The sequence below is a fragment of the Cervus elaphus genome, chromosome 9 (assembly GCF_910594005.1).
Source record: "Cervus elaphus chromosome 9, mCerEla1.1, whole genome shotgun sequence".
Taxonomy (NCBI): domain Eukaryota; kingdom Metazoa; phylum Chordata; class Mammalia; order Artiodactyla; family Cervidae; genus Cervus; species Cervus elaphus.
In genome coordinates, this window is record NC_057823.1 from 51,533,547 (window position 1) to 51,555,145 (window position 21,599).

At 37.0% G+C, this 21,599-nt stretch overlaps 1 protein-coding gene, 1 non-coding gene and 1 pseudogene across 4 annotated transcripts in view; 2 read left to right on the forward strand and 1 right to left on the reverse strand.

Annotated features, from left to right (window-relative positions):
• The window catches only part of CTNNA1 (catenin alpha 1), a 171,328-nt gene that overhangs the window by 62,948 nt on the left and 86,781 nt on the right, over window positions 1–21,599 (forward strand). For all 3 annotated transcript variants that reach the window (XM_043912890.1, XM_043912891.1, XM_043912892.1), the window contains exon 7: window positions 716–919. In XM_043912890.1, the coding sequence (XP_043768825.1) occupies window positions 716–919 (204 nt within the window). The remainder of the gene's footprint in view (window positions 1–715; window positions 920–21,599) is intronic.
• On the forward strand, window positions 6,081–13,402 carry LOC122700199 (annotated as a pseudogene).
• On the reverse strand, window positions 18,631–18,737 carry LOC122701082. Its single transcript, XR_006342932.1, has one exon. It is a non-coding gene; the product is annotated as a U6 spliceosomal RNA (small nuclear RNA).

Sequence of the window (21,599 nt, forward strand, 5' to 3'; positions counted from 1 at the left end):
GGATTTTATTCTTTTGGGGGTAATTGTGTCTTAGAGAGTGGCTTTGTTGGGACAGATTGCTGTCATCTCTTACAGAATATCTGAAGGTTTTTGAGGTAATAAAGTCTCTAATATGGAATTAGCAGAATAAATTTGAGACTGAATCATTTATAAACTTTGAAATGTATAAGGTGAGGACAGTTGAAACTGATTATAAATGACTTTTCTGAAACTTTGATGACAGAAGTCAGCGCTTTGTTTTTATTTTTTGTGTGTGGTGAAACAGTTCTCTTACTGTCATGTAACAGTTTTACACTCTGTACCTAGAAAAGGAAAAGAGTGCTGATGTTTATTTTTCTTGTAATTCTCATTTGGTTACTTACTATTTTTTTTTTTTTTTTGGTTACTTACTATTATGATATATGTTAACCTTTAGATACTCAGATTAAGTAGCATGAACATGATTTTTATGCTGACATAGTTCTGTTTGCATTTGAGATATCATACCTTATTCAGACCCCTTCAGCTTGATAGTATTGCTTGCAGTGCCTTCTTTAAGAAGTAATCCACCATCAGCCAACTTGTGTGGGATGCCCCTCATCTGCCAAGTATAACTTTGTTTCAGGCTTTGAAATTTTTTGTGTTATATATTGGTGTTTCTAAACAGCATTTTCCTCACCTTGAATACTGGAGGAAATAGAGATTACACTAATAGTCACTAATGCTTCCTTTGCAGAAACAAATCATTGTGGACCCCTTGAGCTTCAGCGAGGAGCGCTTTAGGCCTTCCCTGGAGGAGCGCCTGGAAAGCATCATTAGTGGGGCTGCCCTGATGGCTGATTCATCCTGCACACGTGATGACCGGCGTGAGAGAATCGTGGCAGAGTGCAATGCTGTCCGCCAGGCCTTGCAGGACCTGCTCTCGGAGTACATGGGCAATGTGAGTAAGAAGAATTTTCCCTGACAGGTGTTGGTTCTGAGGTGTTTTTCAAAACTTTCTTTGAAGTAACAAGAGTTTTCTGTAATAATTGTTGGGTCTGAGGTGTTTTAACTGTAAGTGTCAAATATATTTTTAGCTTCTTGACTTTTGGGTGAAGTAAATTTTTCAAGGAATGGATAGATAGCTTACTGTGTATCCCCTTTCTCAACTTTTTAGTGTTTAAAATTTTAAGCTTATAGAAATCATACAGTACACCCTTTATCTAGTTCACTAATTAACAGATAAATATGTTTGTGTGTATATGTGTGTATGTGCGTATATACAACCCTTTTTTCTATGAAACATTTGAAAGTAACTTGCAGAAATTGTGTTTCTTCACCTCTGTCTACATATTTCAGCATGTGTCTACATGGATAGTAACCTTCAACACCCCTAAAATTCTTTTACCACATCTAGGTAACCATATAATTTTGAGCAAAAGGGAATATTGAAAAAAGTTATAATAGATGAAGTTTCTTGAATGAACTGTATATACAATGTGATAAGACTAGATTTTTGCCAAGCAGAGCAAAGTCGGACACGACTGAGCAACTGAACTGAACTGCTGTGTTAGGTGAAGTGAGTAGTGTTTTTGAACTTTTAAGATTTGTGTTTGAAAACCAATGCTGTGAAATTTAACACCTTTCTTTTTGCCGTAGAAAATACTGTACTTGTTTTCTCTATTGGTAATGTCTTTTTTACTTCCTTAATACTTTTCCATTTCAATTATTTAATGCTGGTTTAGGGTTACTATAGTTTAGATCTTGTACCCAGTCTTTTACTGTGGCAAAGAAGGAATAAATTAAATAAAAATTATAGAGAATCATTTTAAAGGGAAGAAACGACAATGCGAATTAGTTTTAGTGATTTTTGTCTACTTAATAGTTTTTGGGAAAAGATCTTTGGTACTTTCTCATATGTTCGTTTGCCATACATCTTGTTTGTTCATTTATATTCTTATATAAGTGAACATATAATGGTGGGTCATGATGGAATTCCTGGGGTGAAGATGAATGGCTTCCTGTGTTTATCTTGTTTCTACCATATTGTGAAATTAGTCAAGCATATTGAATTTTTTTAAGCCATTGCCACGTTTTGATCATATGCAGTCTACCTCAAAAATGAGATTAGAGGCTTAGTTAAATCAGATGGAAAAAGCAGTTGATAAGTCAACAGTGAAAATGTGGGACACATTTAAAAACCCATATGTAAGCCTGGAAATCAGAAAATGTAAAAAATGGCTAATTTGAAGACTAACTCATGATATTGGAGTCTTAAAGAGGGAAACAAAGGCCTCGTGGCATGTATGTGAATCAGTTCCCTGCCATCATGTACAGTGCTGAAGTGATGTGAAAGTGTCTAGTAGTTATGATTGGGAAGCCACTTTAAAAACAGCCTTTGTAGGGGAGAGTATGTGATAAATCTGTTCTCATTGCTCCATACCAGAACTTCCTAACCAATCTAAAAAAATATTCCTTCAGTCTTAGGTTTGGTCAGGTCTTGGGCTAGTCACCTCTGGTTGTGAGTCACCTCTTGGATTCTCCCCAGAATGCCAGACATTTAAATAGTACTTTCTATTTTGTGCCATGGATGTAAGTAAAAGTGGGAAATATTCATTTATACTGAAGATTTGGGGACCGTAACAGCCATCTTACATAGCATCTTACTATATAAGTGAAAGCTAGAACAGTGATTGATGTTGGGCAGAATGTAAAGGATTATGATGGGGCTTTTGAAGGGAGTTATGTCAAGATTCAGAAATATATTTTAGAAAAAAATTTCTGAGCATGTTTCTCCTAAAGATAAAAATATTTAATAGTTTGCTTGAATTGACTCACATAACAGTGATCAGGCTGTGTCCTGTCCAGAGATACTGGAGTGAGGATAAAGTGGGAGGGCAGTGAAGCACATCTGAAGAAACCTTAGGGTAAAAGGAAGTCAAGAAACACCTGGAGTAACAGGCAAATTTGGCCTTGGAGTATGGAATGAAGCAGGGCAAAAGCTAATAAAGTTTTGCCTAGAGAATGCACTGGTCATAGCAAACACCCTCTTCCAACAACACAAGAGAAGACTCTACACATGGACATCACCAGATGGTCAACACGGAAATCAGATTGATTAATTCTTTGCAGCCAAAGATGGAGAAGCTCTATACAGTCAGCAAAAACAAGACCGCGAACTGACTGTGGCTCAGGTCATGAACTCCTTATTGCTAAATTCAGACTTAAGTTGAAGAAAGTAGGGAAAACCACTACTATGACCCGTATGACCTAAATCAAATCCATTATGACTATACAGTAGAAGTGAGAAATAGATTTAAAGGACTAGATCTGACAGACAGAGTGCCTGATGAACTATGGACAGAGGTTCATGACATTGTACAGGAGACAGGGATCAATACCATCCCCATGGAAAAGAAATGCAAAAAGGCAAAATAGTTGTGAGGAGGCCTTACGAATAGCTGTGCAAAGAAGAGGAGCGAAAAGCAAAGGAGAAAAGGAAAGATATTCCCATTTGAATGCAGAGTTCCAAAGAATAGTGAGGAGAGATAAGAAAGCCTCCCTCAGTGATCCCTGCAAAGAAATAGAGGAAAACAACAGAATGGGAAAGACTAGATCTCAAGAAAATTAGAGATACCAAAGGAACTTTTCATGCAAAGATGGGTTTGATAATGGACAGAAATGGTATGGACCTAACAGAAGCAGAAGATATTAAGAAGAGATGGCAAGAATACACAGAAGAACTGTACTAAAAAGATCTTCACGACCCAGATAATCATGATGGTTTGATCACTCACCTAAAACCAGATATCCTGGAATGTGAAGTCAAGTGGGCCTTAGAAAGCATCACTACGAACAAAGTTAGTGGAGGTGATGGAATTCCAGTTGAGCTGAAAGATGATGCTGTGAAAGTGCTGCACTCAATATGCCAGCAAATTTGGAAAACCCAGCAGTGGCCACAGGACTGGAAAAGGTCAGTTTTCATTCCAGTGCCAAAGAAAGGCAATCCCCAGGAGTGCTCAAACTACCACACAATTACACTCATCTTACACGCTAATAAAGTAATGCTCAAAATTCTCCAAGCCAGGCTTCAGCAATACGTGACCAGTGAACTTCCAGATGTTCAAGCTGGTTTTAGAAAAGGCAGAGGAACCAGAGATCAAATTGCCAATATCTGCTGGATCATCGAAAAAGCAAGCGAATTACAGAAAAACATCTATATCTGTTTTATTGACTAGGCCAAAGCCTTTGACTGTGTGGGTCATAATAAACTGTGGAAAATTCTGAAAGAGACGGGAATACCAGACCACCTGACCTGCCTCTTGAGAAACCTGTATGCAGGTCAGGAAGCAACAGTTAGAACTGGACATGGAACAACAGGCTGGTTCCAAATAGGAAAAGGAGTACCTCCAGGCTGTATATTGTCACCCTGCTTATTTAACTTACATGCAGAGTACATCATGAGAAATGCTGGGCTGGAAGAAGCACAAGCTGGAATCAAGATTGCCAGGAGAAATATCGATAACCTCAGATATGCGTATGATACCACCCTTATGGCAGAAAGTGAAGAGAAGCCTTCACTTCAGAAAGTGAACTAAAAAGCCTCTTGATGAAAGTGAAAGAGGAGAGTAAAAAAAGTTGGCTTAAAGCTCAACATTCAGAAAACTAAGATCATGGCATCCGGTCCCATCACTTCATGGGAAATAGATGGGGGAAACAGTGAAAACAGTGTCAGACTTTATTTTTCTGGGCTCCAAAATCACTGCAGATGGTGATTGCAGCCATGAAATTAAAAGACACTTCCTCCTTGGAAGGAAAGTTACGACCAACCTAGACAGTATATTAAAAAGCAGAGACATTACTTTGCCAACAAAGGTCCGTCTAGTCAAGGCTGTGGTTTTTCCAGTGGTCACGTATGGATGTGAGAGTTGGACTGTGAAGAAAGCTGAGCGTTGAAAAATTGATGCTTTTGAACTGTGGTGTTGGAGAAGACTCTTGAGAGTCCCTTGGACTGCAAGGAGATCCAACCAGTCCATCCTAAAGGAGATCAGTCCTGGGTGTTCATTGGAAGGACTGATGCTGAAGCTAAAACTCCAGTAGTTTGGCCACCTGATGCGAAGAGTTGACTCATTGGAAAAGACCCTGATGCTGGGAGGGAATGGGGGCAGGAGGAGAAGGGGACGACAGAGGATGAGATGGCTGGATGGCATCACCTACTCAATGGACATGAGTTTGAGTAAACTCTGGGAGTTGGTGATGGACAGGGAGGCCTGGCATACTGCGATTAATGGGGTCACAAAGAGTCGGACACGACTGAGCGACTGAACTGAACTAGGGTAAAAGGATCTGCAAGAAGCAGAATCAACTGGGGATAGGGTTTGCTTATTCATGAAGCATTCAAAAACCTCCAGTGATAGTCAGAATTTACCTGGCAGTATCTTCTTGTCACGCAGTTCATATTATGTGTAATCTGCACAGTAGTGTGCTGGGCACTGTTTAAGGGGAGGAATGAGGCACTGATCCTTCCCTTTGGAAACGTACAGCATCTCTACAGTCCCATATTTTTGGGAGTGCCATCATAGGTTTTACTAAATACCATGGGAATTGCAAGGAGGATGAGTTTATTTCTAGCTGGGAAACCTGAGGCAATTTATCAAGTATTTATTTTATGGTCTTTGCATTGAGCTCTACCTTGATTTTTAAAAAACGGTTCACTTTCAGTTTTGATTAGTTCTTTTGAAAAATATTAGATGAGTTATTATTATGGAGAATTGGGACAGTTTGTATTAATTAAAACTGGTTCAGTACATAGAACTTGTTGATGGAGTGGTAAAAATCCAGAAAGGCTCATGTATTTTTACTTTTTCCTCTTGTTGAATTCTCCCAGTCATGTCATTATTTTTATAGATACATACTGCAATATTTTTGTTGTAATTTCTTGAGCCTTCCTTCTTCATCCTGTGTTGCCACTTAGCAAGTTACACTGGTGTTTCCTCTGAGACAATGATTTAATAATTTTATAATAATTTAATAATTTATATTTAATAATTTAATTATTACAATTATATAATAGTAATATTTAAATATAAAACATTAACATTTAATAATTTATAATAATTTAATAAATTTATTAATAAATTTAATAGAGCTTTGTTTTCAAAATGTCCAGTTGATGAGATAGGGCAGTGAATCTTAACTTTGGATGGAAATTAGAATCCTTGGGCAATTTTTAGAAATCCTGATGTCTAGATTGTACCCAAATTAAGTCATAATTACCAGATTCAGTTCCAGGCATCAGTATTTTTAAAAGTTCCCCAAGAAATGCCAATGTACAGGTAAGGTGGTGAAACTGCTAGGATGGTTTATTGCATTTGTCCTTTTTTGTCTCCATTGCCATTGTCTTATTCCTGACTCTCTTCACTTTCTCCATTTCGTGTTTGTTCTACCTGCTCAGGTCAGTCTGAGCTTATGCCTTCAGTAGGACATTGTTCATTATGTTTTTGAAATTCCCTTCCCACTTGATTAAATCTAACCTGCTCTTCCTTCAAGGCTCACATTTCCCTGCCCTCCCCAACCCCCATCTCTGTGCTGAACGCCATTTCAAACTACACCATTCTACATTATTTTTTGCTACTTGAAGCAAGTAGCACTCAATTGTTTTACTTCCTTGAATTGTTGCTTAATTGTATTACCTTTATCCATGCAATTTCTGTAGCTTGGTTTTAAACTTTTGAAAGATGGGCCTATTTTTAAAATATTCTTTCAGGGTTCAATATAATGCTAGAAGAGATACTCAATAGGTGCTTGCTTCATAAGAACTCATGCTGACTTGGGAAAAATGGATAAAGTGAACAGTTTGGGATATTCTTGGTGCTAGGGATACATTAGTGAAAAAAATAAAGATTCTTGTTCTTATTTGTCTTACATTCTAGAGCATTATGGAGGAGGTGGCCATGGGTGGTTTACCCCTACTTCTTGTAGATTTTTCAGTTTTTCAGTATACAGATGACATTTTTGGAAAAAAATTAAATCAGATACTCTGAAATAAGCAGTGAGGGTAAATGATTATAAGGTGAGGGCCCAGCTGTCTTTTAAAGACTCCAAGGGCTAGAAGGTCAGCAGCCTTAGTGCTGCTTCTTGCATTGTAGTTTGGAGAGTTAAGAGATGATGTTAGATCTGTTGCTGACTTACTCTGAAGCTTTAAGAAACATTGGTGTTAAAAATAATTCAGTTGACCCGTGCTTACTTAACATTATGGAAATACTTCAGATGCCTGGCAGTAGAGGGTTTTGGGACTGTTCAGTGGATCTCTGTAGTTTCACAAATGACTTTCCAGGTTTCCTTGATATGAAATGTGGTTATTGTGGTTAAGTTTAATTTGTTCTTGCTCTATCAACCTAAGGTTACTCTGTCTGTGAGGATTCTAGGGAAGGAAAAGCAACTTGGATGGGTTTAAAAGTGAATGGATTGAAATTGAAATGTAATTGAATTTGAAAAAAGTTATTGCCACTGTTTATTTTTTCTAATTGAAATTCACACATGTACATTAAATTATTGAACCACCATTGCTACTAACATTTAGGTATATGTATTTCCAGTTGGTCCATTTTCTTGTATGCAGTGTTTTCTAAATTTTAAAATAATGTTTTAACCCTCTTAATATTCTCTACATAGTCATAAGATATTCATAGAATGTTCAAACTGTTAAGTTAATGGGACAACAACATGAATGGACCTGGAGGATATTATGCTGAGTGAAATAAGCCAGACACAAAGGACAAATCCTGTATGATCCCACTTCCATGAGGTTCCTAAGAGTTAAATTCATAGAGACAGAAAGGAGAGTGGGAGTGCCAGGCACTAGCAGAGATGGGAGTGTTGAGTTACTGTTTAATGGGAACAGAGTTTCAGTTTGGGAAAATGAAAAGTTCTGGAAATGGATGTGGTGATGGCTGCACAGTAATATAAATGTTCTTAAGACTTGTGATCTATATGCTTAAAATTGACTAAGATGGTAAATGCTATGTTATGCAATTAACATAATAAAAAATAATAATGAACAAAATGAAAAAACAAACAATTAGGTTAACAGGTTAAAATCAGCTACTAGTTTAATGTGTTCAAATTTGTTTCTTAAATGTGTAGTTGACTTTGGAGCCCAATTCTGTGTTATAATATTCTCTGAAGATATTTCAGTGCCAGTGAAACACCGCCTTCTGAAGAGCTGTGTACTTGGGTACAGCTGAATTCTTTATTTCACACTCTTCTTCTGCTAAGGGATATGCTGATCCTTAATTTGGTCCTTTCTCCCTTTGTAGGTCATGTGCTTTGAGTTTTTCCCGGTAGTAGAATTTATTAGGGCCAAACTTGTTTCTATTACCATACTCACATTCCCCTCAATAAACGAGTGAACAACCCTTCCCCCCATCCCAACCCAAAATCCTCTTGTCCCCCAGTCTGAACATTCTTAACACAATGTCTGAAACATAAAAGACCTCAGTCTTTGAAATGAATTCCATTTGGGTGTGTTTTGTTTGTTTGTTTGCCACACGCACAACTTATGGGATTTTAGTTCCCTCACTGGGAATCAAACCTAGTACCTCTGCAATGAAAGGGCAGAGCCCTAACCATTCGACTACTAGGAAGTTCCCAGAATTCCACTTGGTTGTGACCTTAGCAATCTTGTCTAGCAGTTCAGTCATGTGCTGAGTTACTAGAATTAGAATTTGTAATTGGTGAGAAGAAGTACATGTCTTGGACTTGAGTAGCTTTAGCTTGGTTCCATCCAGTGTGGTAACCAGTAGGCATATGTGGCTATTGAGCACTTAAAATGTGACAGGTCCAAATTGAGATGTGTTGTGAGTGTAAACTATACACCAAATTTCCAAGACATACTTCACTGAAAAAGCTGTAAATATCTCTGTCTCATTGATAATATTTTGGATATATTGGGTTAAATAAAATTTGTTCTTATTTTTTTACCTGTTTCTTTTTACCTATGACTACTTGAAAATTTTAGATTACATATGTAGTTTTTATTTCTTGCTTGTCTTACATTTCTCTTGGATAGTTACAGCTACTGGATAGCCAACCAGTTAAGAGGAGTAGCTAAAGAGTTAAGCCATCAGCTTCTTCCTTCAGTGTCTGGATGGTAACTTACATAGTAGCTGTTATAGCTTGTATTTTTTTATACCTTAAACTAGTTTTAGGCAGAATAAAATTGGTACAGCTTAGGACCTGGTGAGGATGATGTTGCTTAAGGTTAAATTTGTCTTTGTTCTTGCCCTGAAGCATTGGAGGCAGTGATTTTAGGACCTTTAAAGAGTAATGAAGTAGTAACTAGACATTTTTTGTATTGGACTGGGCCTGTATTTGAGGGGTTTGATTATGTAACATATCAGGTATAAAATTTTTATCTGATTAAGAGAATAGATATGAATGTATGAATAAGGTGCAGTTAATGTTCGCTCTCGAAGATATATTGTCATTGCAGTGAAGGGAAGCACTTAATCTAGATGCTGATCTCTTCTCAGTTTTGCGAATGCTTTCCTGGAACCACTTTAGCAGAGCCAGAGCTTCCAAGCTTTGGAAGGACTCTTCGAAGAGCTTGTTACTGCGTTATTTTGTAGCTACATTTTCTAATTTTCAGAATTCGAATAGGTTATTTTATTTCTGATTATAAAGTTCTCTGTTCTTTATATATCACCATTTTTGGTATATAGCATGCCAGAATTCATTTGGACTGTGTGTGTATGTATACATTTATTTGTTCTTATTGTTTCTTTTTTTGATAGCAGAACTAAGGATTATCTTACTATTATAGTACTTACCATATATACTGGTCATTGTGCTGAGAGACGTATATTATTACCTGTTTGACTACCATAATAACCCTTATTGAATTATTACTTGCTCAGAAATGTGTAATCATATAGCTGCGGTTTGAACTCAGATCCCTGTGAACTGAGAATCTGAACACTTACTACTTTTATTATAATGCATCTTTGTAAGTCAGAAAATATGATTTTATACCATCGTCTTTAATAATCATGGAATTTTTCACTGTATAGCTCTATAAATGAAACTTATTAGTGAAATACTTCACAGTAAATAAGGTAAACCCAGCTCTTGTATAGCTGCTTGAAGTGAACTAAACAAGAAAAGAAAGCCGTGTTAGAGTATCCTGCTAGACTCTCTGGTGGTGCATGATGTCACAGATGTTTCAGTTGGTTCTGTGATACGCAGCTATAGGGCCCGAGTGTTGTTATATAATACGCTACGATTTCCATCTTTGTGTGAACCCTTGGGTTTCCTGCAGTAGACTCTTCCCTGTATTGCTAGTCCATAGTTCTGTAGCTGTATGATTTTATTGATTTGTTAGTGTAAGCTGTTCTGTGATCTGCCTAGCATATTTGGAGAATTTAGGTATAAATAGATGTTGCATTGAATGCAAAATTCAAACATGTGTAGGACTTCTTCCTCTTGACATTTATGTAATTTGGAAAGCTTATTTGTCAAAAATTGTATGATTTTCTTGTGGTGTCAGATGAGAGGTTTAAAAGACCTTAAGTCTGAGGAAGATGTCTCTAGTTGTATTTTATGTTGCTTTCTAAGAGGTTTGAGATACTTCTTGCTATGCCATTCTGGCATTATGAATTGCAGTTTTTAACAGGCGAGATCCTAACCTTTTGTACACAGAAAGATGCATGTTTATATATTAGATAAAATGGCACTGGCTTAATGGAGCAGTAGTGGAGTGATCTCTTGAAATTAGGATGATGGAGCAGGCCCAGAAGCCTGTCCAGTGTCAGGCTGCAGATGCATTGAGTTTTAGCCTTTACCTTAATAATGTGATTTTTTTTTTTTTTTTTTAGGTAATGATTCATTTAGGACTAGTTTGACTGAGAGAGTGAGTTGTTGGAGGGAGGAGGGGACTTTGTTTACTACAGTACATACTTGCAGAAAGTCTTGATCAAAACAGTCAGTTAGGAACAGTGTTGGTCTGAAGAAGACCTTTAGCGGTGCCCTGGCGGAGGGAACAGGCACTCTGGTCAGAGATAGGTGTAATACACCGACTTACTGTGACCTAGGAAAGGCTGCCAAAGATGTCTTCAACAAAGAATATGGATTTGGCATGGTCAAAATAGATCTGAGAATCAAGTCATGTAGTGGAGTGAAATTTTCTACTTCTGGTCATGCTTATGCTGATAAAAGGAAAGCATCAGGCAACCTAGAGACCAAATACAGGATCTGTAACTGTGGACTCACTTTCACCCAGAAGTGTAATGGATAGAAATCACTTGGGAGAATAAGTTGGCTGAAGGGTTGAAACTGACTCTTGATCCCATATTTGTACCGAACACAGGAAAGAAGAGTGGGAAATTGAAGGCCTCGTATTACTGGGATTGTTTCAGTTTGGCAGTAATGTTGATATAGATTTTTCTGGACCAACCATCTGTGGCTGGGCTGTGTTGGCCTTTGAAGGTTGGCTTGCTGGCTATCAGATGAGTTTTGACACAGCCAAATCCAAATTGTCACAGAATAATTGTACCCTGGGTTACAAGGTTGCAGACTTCTAGCTGCACACTCACGTGAATGATGGCACTGAATTTGGAGGGTCAATCTACCAGAAGGTGAATGAGAAGATTGAAATGTTGATAAACCTCGAGTAGACAACCGGCAGTAACAACACCCGCCTTGGCATTGCTGCTAAAGTAAGTACAAGCTGGACTGTAGAACTTCTCTCTCTGCTAAAGTAAACGATGCTAGCCTGATGGGACTGGGTTACACTCAGACCCTTTGACTAGGAGTGAAACTGACCCTGTTAGCTCTAATCGATGGAAAGAACTTCAGTGTAGGAGGGTACAAGGACTGGGATCTGAACTAGAAGCTTAATGTGGTTTTGAATAAAGCATCGGCTTTGTTCCTGGAGGTGAAGAGAAATGAACCCACTATGTTTTGACCTTAAATTTCTTCTGTGAAATTTCGGAAGTGTGAACTTTTTATTCTTCCAAAGAATTGTAATCCTCCTGTAATCCTCCCCACACTGAAGCTTAGATACTGAGTCCATCTTAAGGGAGGTGCTTGAAGGCATGCCTGGAAGTTGTCACGTTTGTCCACATTTCAGTTCAGTTCCTCAGTGTTCTTTTTAGTGTGTTCTTCAGTGATGGTGTAGTGTCGTGTTACAAAGGGATTGACCATACCCTCGAGTTGTCCATCATGTCCTGCATGTCCCACACCACTTTTTCATGATCTGGTAATATATCTCTGTACGGTAGTAGAAATCTTTGGTTTTGCATCAGAAGAAAATAAACACATCACATTTTGGGGGGGGGGGCAGTCAGTTATCTCTGTGATAGTGTTTGCATTATCCTTTTTCTTCAACTATTTATCAGTGATTTTTGACCTTGGAAGTATAGAATTATAAATTTTGGAATTTGAAAGTAACATTAGTTATCATAGTGTAGGGTTGACAAATTAAACTTATTAGGTGGCCTGCCATCTATTTTTGTAAACTTTATTGGAACGTAGCCATACTCATTTGTTTACTTACAGTCCATGGCTGCTTTTCCACTGCAGTGACATAGTTAAGTTCTTGTGACCGAGATGGAATGGCCCTAAAAGCCCACAGTATTTGCTGTCTGGCCCTTTACAGAAGTTTGCCAAGCTTTAATCTGGTCCAGCCAACTAATTTTTTGGAAGGTTTTAAAATACAAACTCAGTTTTTCTTATTGGATGTGATATTATTTAGGTTATATATTTCTTCTTAGATAAATTCTGAAAGTTAGTGGCTTTTAAGGAATTGGTCCATTTTATCCATTTAATCAAGTTTTATATGAGAAAATTGTTTGTAGCAGTCTCTTATTATCCCTTTAGTATTTGTGGGGAGTCTATAGCCATATTCTCTAATTCATTCCAAGTGTAGGTAATTTGAGTCTAGTCTCTCTATTTTCTTTGCCAGTCTTGCTGTAGGTTTATCAATTCTATTTATCTTTTGAATGAACCAGCTTTTTATGGTTTCATTGTGTGTGTGTTTTTCCTCCGTTATTTTCAATTTCACTGATTTCTGTTCTTCATTGTTTCTTCTTTTTCCTTTAGGTTTATTTTGTTCTTTCTCTAGTTCCTTGAGGTAGGAAATTAAGTTATTGACTTGAGACCTTTTCTCTTTTTTAGTGTAAAGATTTAGGGCAGATTTCCATATAAGCCCTGCTTTGTCTTCATACTTCATTTTTGTTTAGTTTAAAATTTTTCCTTGAGTTTTCCTCTTTGACCAGTGGATTATTTGGAAGTACAGTATGTTTAGTTTCCAAGTATTTTCTTGTTAAATTTCTGTTACTGATTTCTTGTCTATGTGTGTGTACAGTCATGTCTCACTTTTTGTGACCCTGTGGACTGTAGCCCGCTATTCTCCTCTGTTCATGGAATTTTCCAGGCAAGAATACTAGAGTGGGTTGCCATTTCCTACTCCAGGGGATCTTCCCAACTCAGGGATTGAATCCTTATCTCCCGCATTGACAGGCGGATTCTTTACCTCTGTGCCACCTAGGAAGCCTTTACTGATTCCTAGCTTAATTCAAATTCAGTATGGTCAGAGAACATATTTTGCATGACTTTAGTTTTTTAAATTATTTATTGAGATTTGTTTTATGACCCAGTAGTGCTACCTTTGTGATATTGTATCTGCACTTGACTATGGTTATTTTTTTTTCTTTGCTATTGTTGGTTGGAGTGTTCTTTTAATATATATGCTAATTAGATTGAGTTGGTTGATGACATTGACTGATTCAGTTGGTTTAGTACTTCTGTATCTTGATTATTTATTTGTTTATTTAGAGTCTGCTTCTTCTGATAGTTACTCAGGCAGATACAGCCCTGTCTGCCAACTGTAATTGTGACTTGGGCCCTTTTTCATTTCAGTTCTCAAGATTGCTACTCTGTGTATTCTCTCCAGAGTCTTTAGTTGCATTCATTGGGATAGACATGGAATGTGTTTACCCCATCTTAATCAGAACTAAAACCAATCACCTATTTTCAAAACAGCCTAAGACCTGGCGGTAACTTGGCCCTGATCATACCCAGGTAAGAATAGTTAAGATTAGAATTGAGGCTTCTGATTTTTAGTCCAGAGCTATTTTTGGTGGTACCTTTCATGTATGATGCCAAGGATGGTAGATAATAATGCTTACCTAGAATAGGTATCATTAAAGCTTGATCACATAGCCTCCCCCATAGCTGTTTTCTCAGCTGTGAAACAGTCATTAATAGCTACCCTTCTACCTGACTTTGTTAGAAGGCACAGAGAAACACTCAAGACCAAGGAAAATGAAGAAGATGGGAAAGTTGATGGTGGTAATGCAAAAATATCAACATGCCTTGAGAGAAGAGAGCAATAAATGAACTGTAGTCTGGAAAAGGTGAACAGGGACCTGGGTAGTCAGTGACTGAGGATGCTGTCCTGTCTTCTTGGCTCTGTGTGATATCTTGGTTTCTTGCTCTGTCTGTAGCAGAGAGCCGAAGTAACAGCCTCCACCCTCAGTCTGCATCATCTTGTAGTTTAAAGTATCTGATTTTAGCTGAAGAGGATCTTCTTCCCACCCCACCTCATTTGAGTGTGGAAAGGAAAAGGGATGCCATGTTTGACATGAGCATAAAACTAGAAAATGCTGTATACATGTGCAAATTGGTATTGTTTTACGAAATTAATAATACAGTTCTTTCTTCCTCATCTATTCTTTTTACTTTTGGCAAAGTTGTCATGTTGAGACTAAACCGATTCATTAAAAATAGTGTCATTGTTTAAATGTAGCAAACTAGGCATTTAATTTTTTTTAATAAAATAAGCCTGTTTGTCTAGAATACCCATTTAGGACCAAAATGTTAAATTAAAAGCTTATCAGTCGTAACTTTCTACCCTAATATTTTCTGTCCAATGATCTTAAAAAATTTTTTAAATTTAAATTGGGTGTTTTAGAGGACCTAAGGTAGTTAAAAAGAACTGGTTGAATTTCTAGACTGTCCTTGCCAGAGATAGATGTAGCCCTGGCTGCCAGGAAATTTCTTCTCTTTGATTTCATGCCTGCTCTCTTGAAAGTTACTTTGGTTTTTGTATTTCTTCATCACAAAAGTCAGTGGAATGTGATGTTTTTCTTCTCTGAGTGAATGTACCTTTTTAAAATTTCATTTTATGTTGAATCTGTGTTCACATCAGATGACTGCTAAATAAGTACTTGACAGCTGATAATTTATTTATTTTAAAGTGGAATATTCAGTATTTAGAACCAGAGACTGCTACGAACAGATTTTGTTTGGTCATTCTCTGAAAACAGTATAAGACCTTTTCATAATGGTGTAATTTGGAAACATACCATAAAGAAGATATTTCACTTGAGTTGCTTTATGCTAAAATAATAACTAGTCAATAAATTGTCTTACAAGTATTATTTTCAGATGGGTTGAAGTGATTGACCTTCTGGTTTTACTCCAGTTGCAGATATTCTAACTTCGGGTTTTGTAATTTGCAGTTTGTACCATATAGATGCAGTGTGGCATCTTACTTCAAGGCTTCCTTGCTAATTGTTCTTTAAGTTTAACTCCAGAACTTACTTGTCCTGAATTACTTCTCCCTGCTTTGAAGAGAATTACTGGTTTTGTAGACTCACATAAGGAACTCAACTCATCTTCTAGGAATAAAAGATCTGTGCTTTGACTTGCCCTTGTTTCTGTATGAACATTGCATAACCTGAAATATTTTATAAGAAAAATTCTAGATGTTTGATCAGTGTACCCAACTATAATCTTTAAAGCTCCTAACAATAAATGCACTTGTTGCTGGGAAATAGATGTATGTGTTTATGTTGCTTTTAATATTCTGTATTGGTGAAAATACTGGAAAATTGTTTAGTTTTTTAAAGTTGGTCATTTATATATACTCTTATTGAGTCATTTTTTTGGTGATAAAGGAATCCCTTGTTCCCTTAAACCTTTTCAAACATGGTTTATCTTAGGCTACCGAAATTTCTTAATTTAGGAAATGGACTTCAAATCATTAGTAAGAGATGTGTTGAGTTTTTCTGTTTCAAAGCAACATTGAACTTTGTAGCATTTACCAAAAGCTTCCATTTAAAAGTAGAATGCTAATCACAGTGTTTGTTAAAACGGATTCCATTGACTAGCTCTTACTTGCTGTCTGTAGATCTTTCATTTTGGCAAACTCTAGAGCAGGAATCAAACTTTTTTTTTTAACTTGGTTTTCCCTGCTAGTGTAAAATTAATTATTTTCTCAAAACCACTATGAATCAAGAATTACAGTAGTTTGGGAATTCTCTGGTGGTCTAATGGTTAGGACTCTGCCCTACCATTGCCAGGGACCCGGGTTCAATCCCTGGTCAGGGAACTAAGATCCCATCCATGAGGTATAGCCATAAAAAGAAAAAAGTTTTGTTAGTTTCAGGGTTTTGATGATAAAGACCAGTAACTGTCTATTTGCAATTTGAGGTTTTGGACAAATGATAGTTCTTTTAACCCTCAAGATTTGACCATCCAGTGACAAACATAGGTTTATGATGAATGCCTTATGAAATGACATGATGTTGTAGATTTGTTTTAAAAACCCTACCCCAAAACTAACATAACTATTACAAATGAAACAAGAAAGCAGAAAGTTGATGGCTGGTAATACTGAATAAGGAAGTTCCTTTTACTATTCTTAATCTTTTTGGATGTTTGGGAAAATCCCATAATAAAAAGTTAAAAGACATATCTTATTATTATGGTTATTCGAGTAGATGCCAGCATATTAGATATTTAAGGGCACAGTTTTTGCCATGTCTTACAGCCTTTCTGAAGGCATTTGTCTTGCAGAATCTAAAAGAGCTTGCTTTATTCTCTCCAGTCCCCTTCTCAGTCCCCAGTTCTTACCTAGGTTAATTAATTCTCTTGGAAATTTGTATGGAAAAATGAGAAAACGATGCAGTTAGTAAATGAAAACTGAAGTAAGGACTTATGCCGTTAAGTAGAGTCAAGGTCATGAGGGATCATGGCAAAATGAATCTGTGGGTGGACAGCAGCTATGAATTAGCTAGGCCGCATGGAGGGTAACGTTGGGTCAGGCATTTGAGACTGGAGAATGGTGCAGCCAGTTAGGAGAGGCTCCTAGGCTTCCTGTATTGCCTCTGAGGCTGGTTGCCCAGCTGTGTTTGGTTTCTTGTGCATTTGTCCTTGAAGTAAACCCTTTGTCACTGTATTTGATTTGATTTCCTTGATTCTCCAAAAAAGGAGTGTAGCTAGTGTAGTCATTGAATGATGTAGTGTTCTAGGCTAAATTGTTAGCAAGCAATTTTTTTTAGAAGGTCAGAAATGGTTGTTACTTAATCATCTAGGCGTTCCATAGTCTACTGCCTCAAGCATTATCACAGCCATTGCCCTCCCCTGAATCATAGTTTTGTTTTTTTTCCCCTCATTTATTTTTATTAGTTGAAAGCTAATTACTTTACAGTATTGTAGTGGTTTTTGCCATACATTGACATGAATCAGCCATAGATTTACATGTGTTCCCCATCCCGATCCCCCCTCCCGCCTCCCTCTCCATCCCATCCCTCTGGGTCTTCCCAGTGCACCAGTCCTGAGCACTTGTCTCATGCATCCAACCTGGGCTGGTGATCTGTTTCACCCTTGATAGTATACTTGTTTCAATGCTATTCTCTCAGAACATCCCATCCTCGCCTTCTCCCACAGAGTCCAAAAGTCTGTTCTGTACATCTGTGTCTCTTTTTCTGTTTTGCATATAGGGTTATCATTACCATCTTTTTAAATTCCATATATATGAGTTAGTATACTGTATTGGTCTTTATCTTTCTGGCTTACTTCACTCTGTATAATGGGCTCCAGTTTCATCCATCTCATTAGAATTGATTCAAATGAATTCTTTTTAATGGCTGAGTAATATTCCATTGTGTATATGTACCACAGCTTCCTTATCCGTTCGTCTGTTGATGGGCATCTAGGTTGCTTCCATGTCCTGGCTATTATAAACAGTGCTGCGATGAACATTGGGGTGCACGCGTCTCTTTCAGATCTGGTTTCCTCAGTGTGTATGCCCAGGAGTGGGATTGCTGGGTCATATGGCAGTTCTATTTCCAGTTTTTTAAGGAATCTCCACACTGTTCTCCATAGTGGCTGTACTAGTTTGCATTCCCAGCAGCAGGGTTCCCTTTTCTCCACACTCTCTCCAGCATTTATTGCTTGCAGACTTTTGGATAGCAGCCATCCTGACTGGCGTGTAATGGTACCTCATTGTGGTTTGGATTTGCATTTCTCTGATAATGAGTGATGTTGAGCATCTTTTCATGTGTTTGTTAGCCATCTGTATGTCTTCTTTGGAGAAATGTCTGTTTAGTTCTTTGGCCCATTTTTTGATTGGGTCATTTACTTTTCTGGAATTGAGCTGCAGGAGTTGCTTGTATATTTTTGAGATTAATCCTTTGTCTCTTGCTTTGTTTGCTATTATTTTCTCCCAATCTGAGCGCTGTCTTTTCACCTTGCTTATAGTTTCCTTTGTTGTGCAAAAGTTTTTAAGTTTCATTAGGTCCCATTTGTTTATTTTTGCTTTTATTTCCAATATTCTGGGAGGTGGGTCATAGAGGATCCTGCTGTGATTTATGTTGGAGAGTGTTTAAAAATATGGAACGCTTCACGAATTTGCGTGTCATCCTTGCACAGGGGCCATGCTAATCTTCTCTGTATTGTTCCAATTTTAGTATATGTGTTGCTGAAGCGAGCACTGAATCATAGTTTTAAAGCTCTATCATGTGTAGTAAGAAATTTTTCTTATCTGTACTTGACTATTGTATAATTTAGTAGTGATGTTACCTTGGTTGTTCACTAAACTTTGAATGGAATATAATAAATGATAGTAATTAGCCAGGCCTGCGCCCCTCCGTGGTCACATGACTTATCGCCTATACACTTCCTACTGATTAAGAAGTTGCCTCAGCACAATTTTAGGTGGCTTTAACAGTATTTTGTTGGCCATAATGGTTTCAGATTCCTTGCTTTCGCTGTTGATTATGAAAATACATGGCCTCTAGCTAGGGAAAATGGTGTTTGAATATAAACATTCTTTGTACTCTTGTGTTCTCCCCTCTTTTTTTTTTTTTTTTTTTTAGCACTTTTTGTGGGCAAAAACCGGAATGAGGCGATCTGGCTTAGAAGAGATAATGCTATGCAATAAAGTTTTTTAAAAAAGCACAAATGAAATTATTTTATTATAAAACACTCAAGTCTAAGACTATACTAAATAGGGTATTCAAAGACAAGGTTGGCATTGATTGGCATTGAAGAGTGGGTGAAGGGAGAAACAATAGTAGATATAGAACCAGCAATTAATTAGTGTACAGGGGATGGCAAACCTGACTTGGTGGGAACGAAGAACCCTTAAGGTACCATTTCACAAGGAAGATTTGCTAGAAGCAGTCCTCTTTTCTCCTGTTAGTGGGTGGCTCACTGACAGTTAGGGGTGTTGGGAAATGTTTGCTTTTCCCTTTTAATTTGCACCGATTTAGAAAGTTACTATTCTGATTCTAGTGATAAGGGGTTTATGGAGAGAGGAGTTTTAATCATATTACTTTTATATTATAACATCTTTGATTGACAGCATTCTTTTAAGGTGGTTTTATCCTTTGATACATTTCCTCAGGCCCAAAAAAATGATCTACTAAAGCAGAAAGGAATGAAACCATTGCATTTAGCCTCTAGAAAGCGACACATTAAGGACTAATGACTGCCAAAAGGAAATGTCAACCACTGAGCTAGTCTACTTTCTTTGGCAGCTGCAAATCCGGTGAATCAACAGTTTTTGGGGTGTATATTTAATGTGGGTGGAGGAAAAGAGTGTCTAACGTTCTTTAAGGCCCTGTTAATTTTGGCACGGTTGGACTTGGAGTCCGTTTCTACTTTTCTAAACCCAAGAAAGGCACGTGGCATAGAATAAGGATAATTCCTTATTATGTAGATAGTATTGGATAGACACATTTTAAAATGTGTTTGTGGCTCTGTTTTTATGTATTTTTGTTTGTTGTGGGTGCTAAAAGGTGGTGTGTTCATGTGTACGAGGGAATGTACACATTGCCTTGATACCCTTTTTCACAAACAGGAATTACCTGAAGAAAGGATAAAATTGTGATCCTGGAGGTTTAAGGAGCAAATTTAGACTGAATACTAAAAATTACTTTTAAGAAAAGGACACAAATTTAGGGCATTAAAACTTAAAACCAAGTATGTTCACCATGTCCTGGATATTGAAACTTTAATGTTGATACTTAAATACTCACATCTAAGGATTGGAAGAGTGATAGCTAAAGGGTATACAGGGCTTCTTTTTAGATGGTAAAAATGTTCTAATGGTAATGGTTGTATATATCTGTGAATATACTTTAAAAAACATCAAGTGGTATACTTTACCTGGGTGAGTTATATATCAATTATGTCTTAATATATACATTATAATAAGTACATATATCTTAATACATAAATGCATATCTTAATAAAGCTGTTTAAAATATTCACATGCTTTTTCACATGTATGTATCCTAATGATGTGATGAGTATTTTAAATTATACTTTCTATAGATTCATTCAACTTGTTTATCCTGTGTGAAGCAAAGAATATTTTCCCCATTTTGAGATGGGGCCTGTGTCTGTTATTGCCATCAGAATGACTTTGGCCACATTAAAAGCCTACATTGTATATATAAGTTGGCTTCTTTAATCTTCTGGCTTTCTATTGAACAAACTAATGGTCTGTAATTTTCTATGGCTGTTTCATCTAAATTGTGAATATATCAAGTAAAGAATTGTTGAATCAAAAATAATTTTAAAAATTGAGAAATCAGATTGAACATGTATCATTTCAGAGTGACTTTTTATTTTTATTTTGTCTCTGAAAAAGTGGTGGATCTGTACAATATGCATATTGATGGCCCTTAAGCGATCATATTTTAAATACTATGGACTTTTTAATGTGATGATTCTGCATATAATCACTAGAATTTGATTAGCTTAGAACTCTTAAGAACTATGAAAAAGAATCAGCTTTTATATTAATTACATAGTTTTTTTAGAGTGAAAACTTTTTTTGGTCACAGGAATATAATGGATTTGAAGGAGGAATTTTGATAGAAATAATGGTTCTCATTAAATTATAAATATATATATCTCATAGCTGTGAGATAGAGCTATAAACTTGAACTTGAGGCCCACTTGAACTTGAGGAAATTGCAAAAAAGAGGTAGCAGAGGTTGTAAGTGAAGTGGCTTGTTTAAAGCAATATTAATTACTTTGTTAGCCTATAATAGAGTTTTTTTTCCTGTGTGGGTTATTGTTTGTAGATCAACAGTATGGCTCTTGAGTTTGTGTCATACTGGCTTCTTCTGATCTTTGTGCTACACCTACCAGAACAGCATGGTTGATGCTGTAGGGTTTGCTGCTGACTTGTGGAGTTAAACTGCAAATCTGTCAACTTTGGTGAACTCAAGGGGCTTATGTATGGTGAAGTGTAGGCAGAAGTTATCAGCCTTCTTCCAGCTTTCAGTGCTTCTTGGACTTTAGAAGTATGTTCAGTTCCATCATAGAAATCAACAACAATT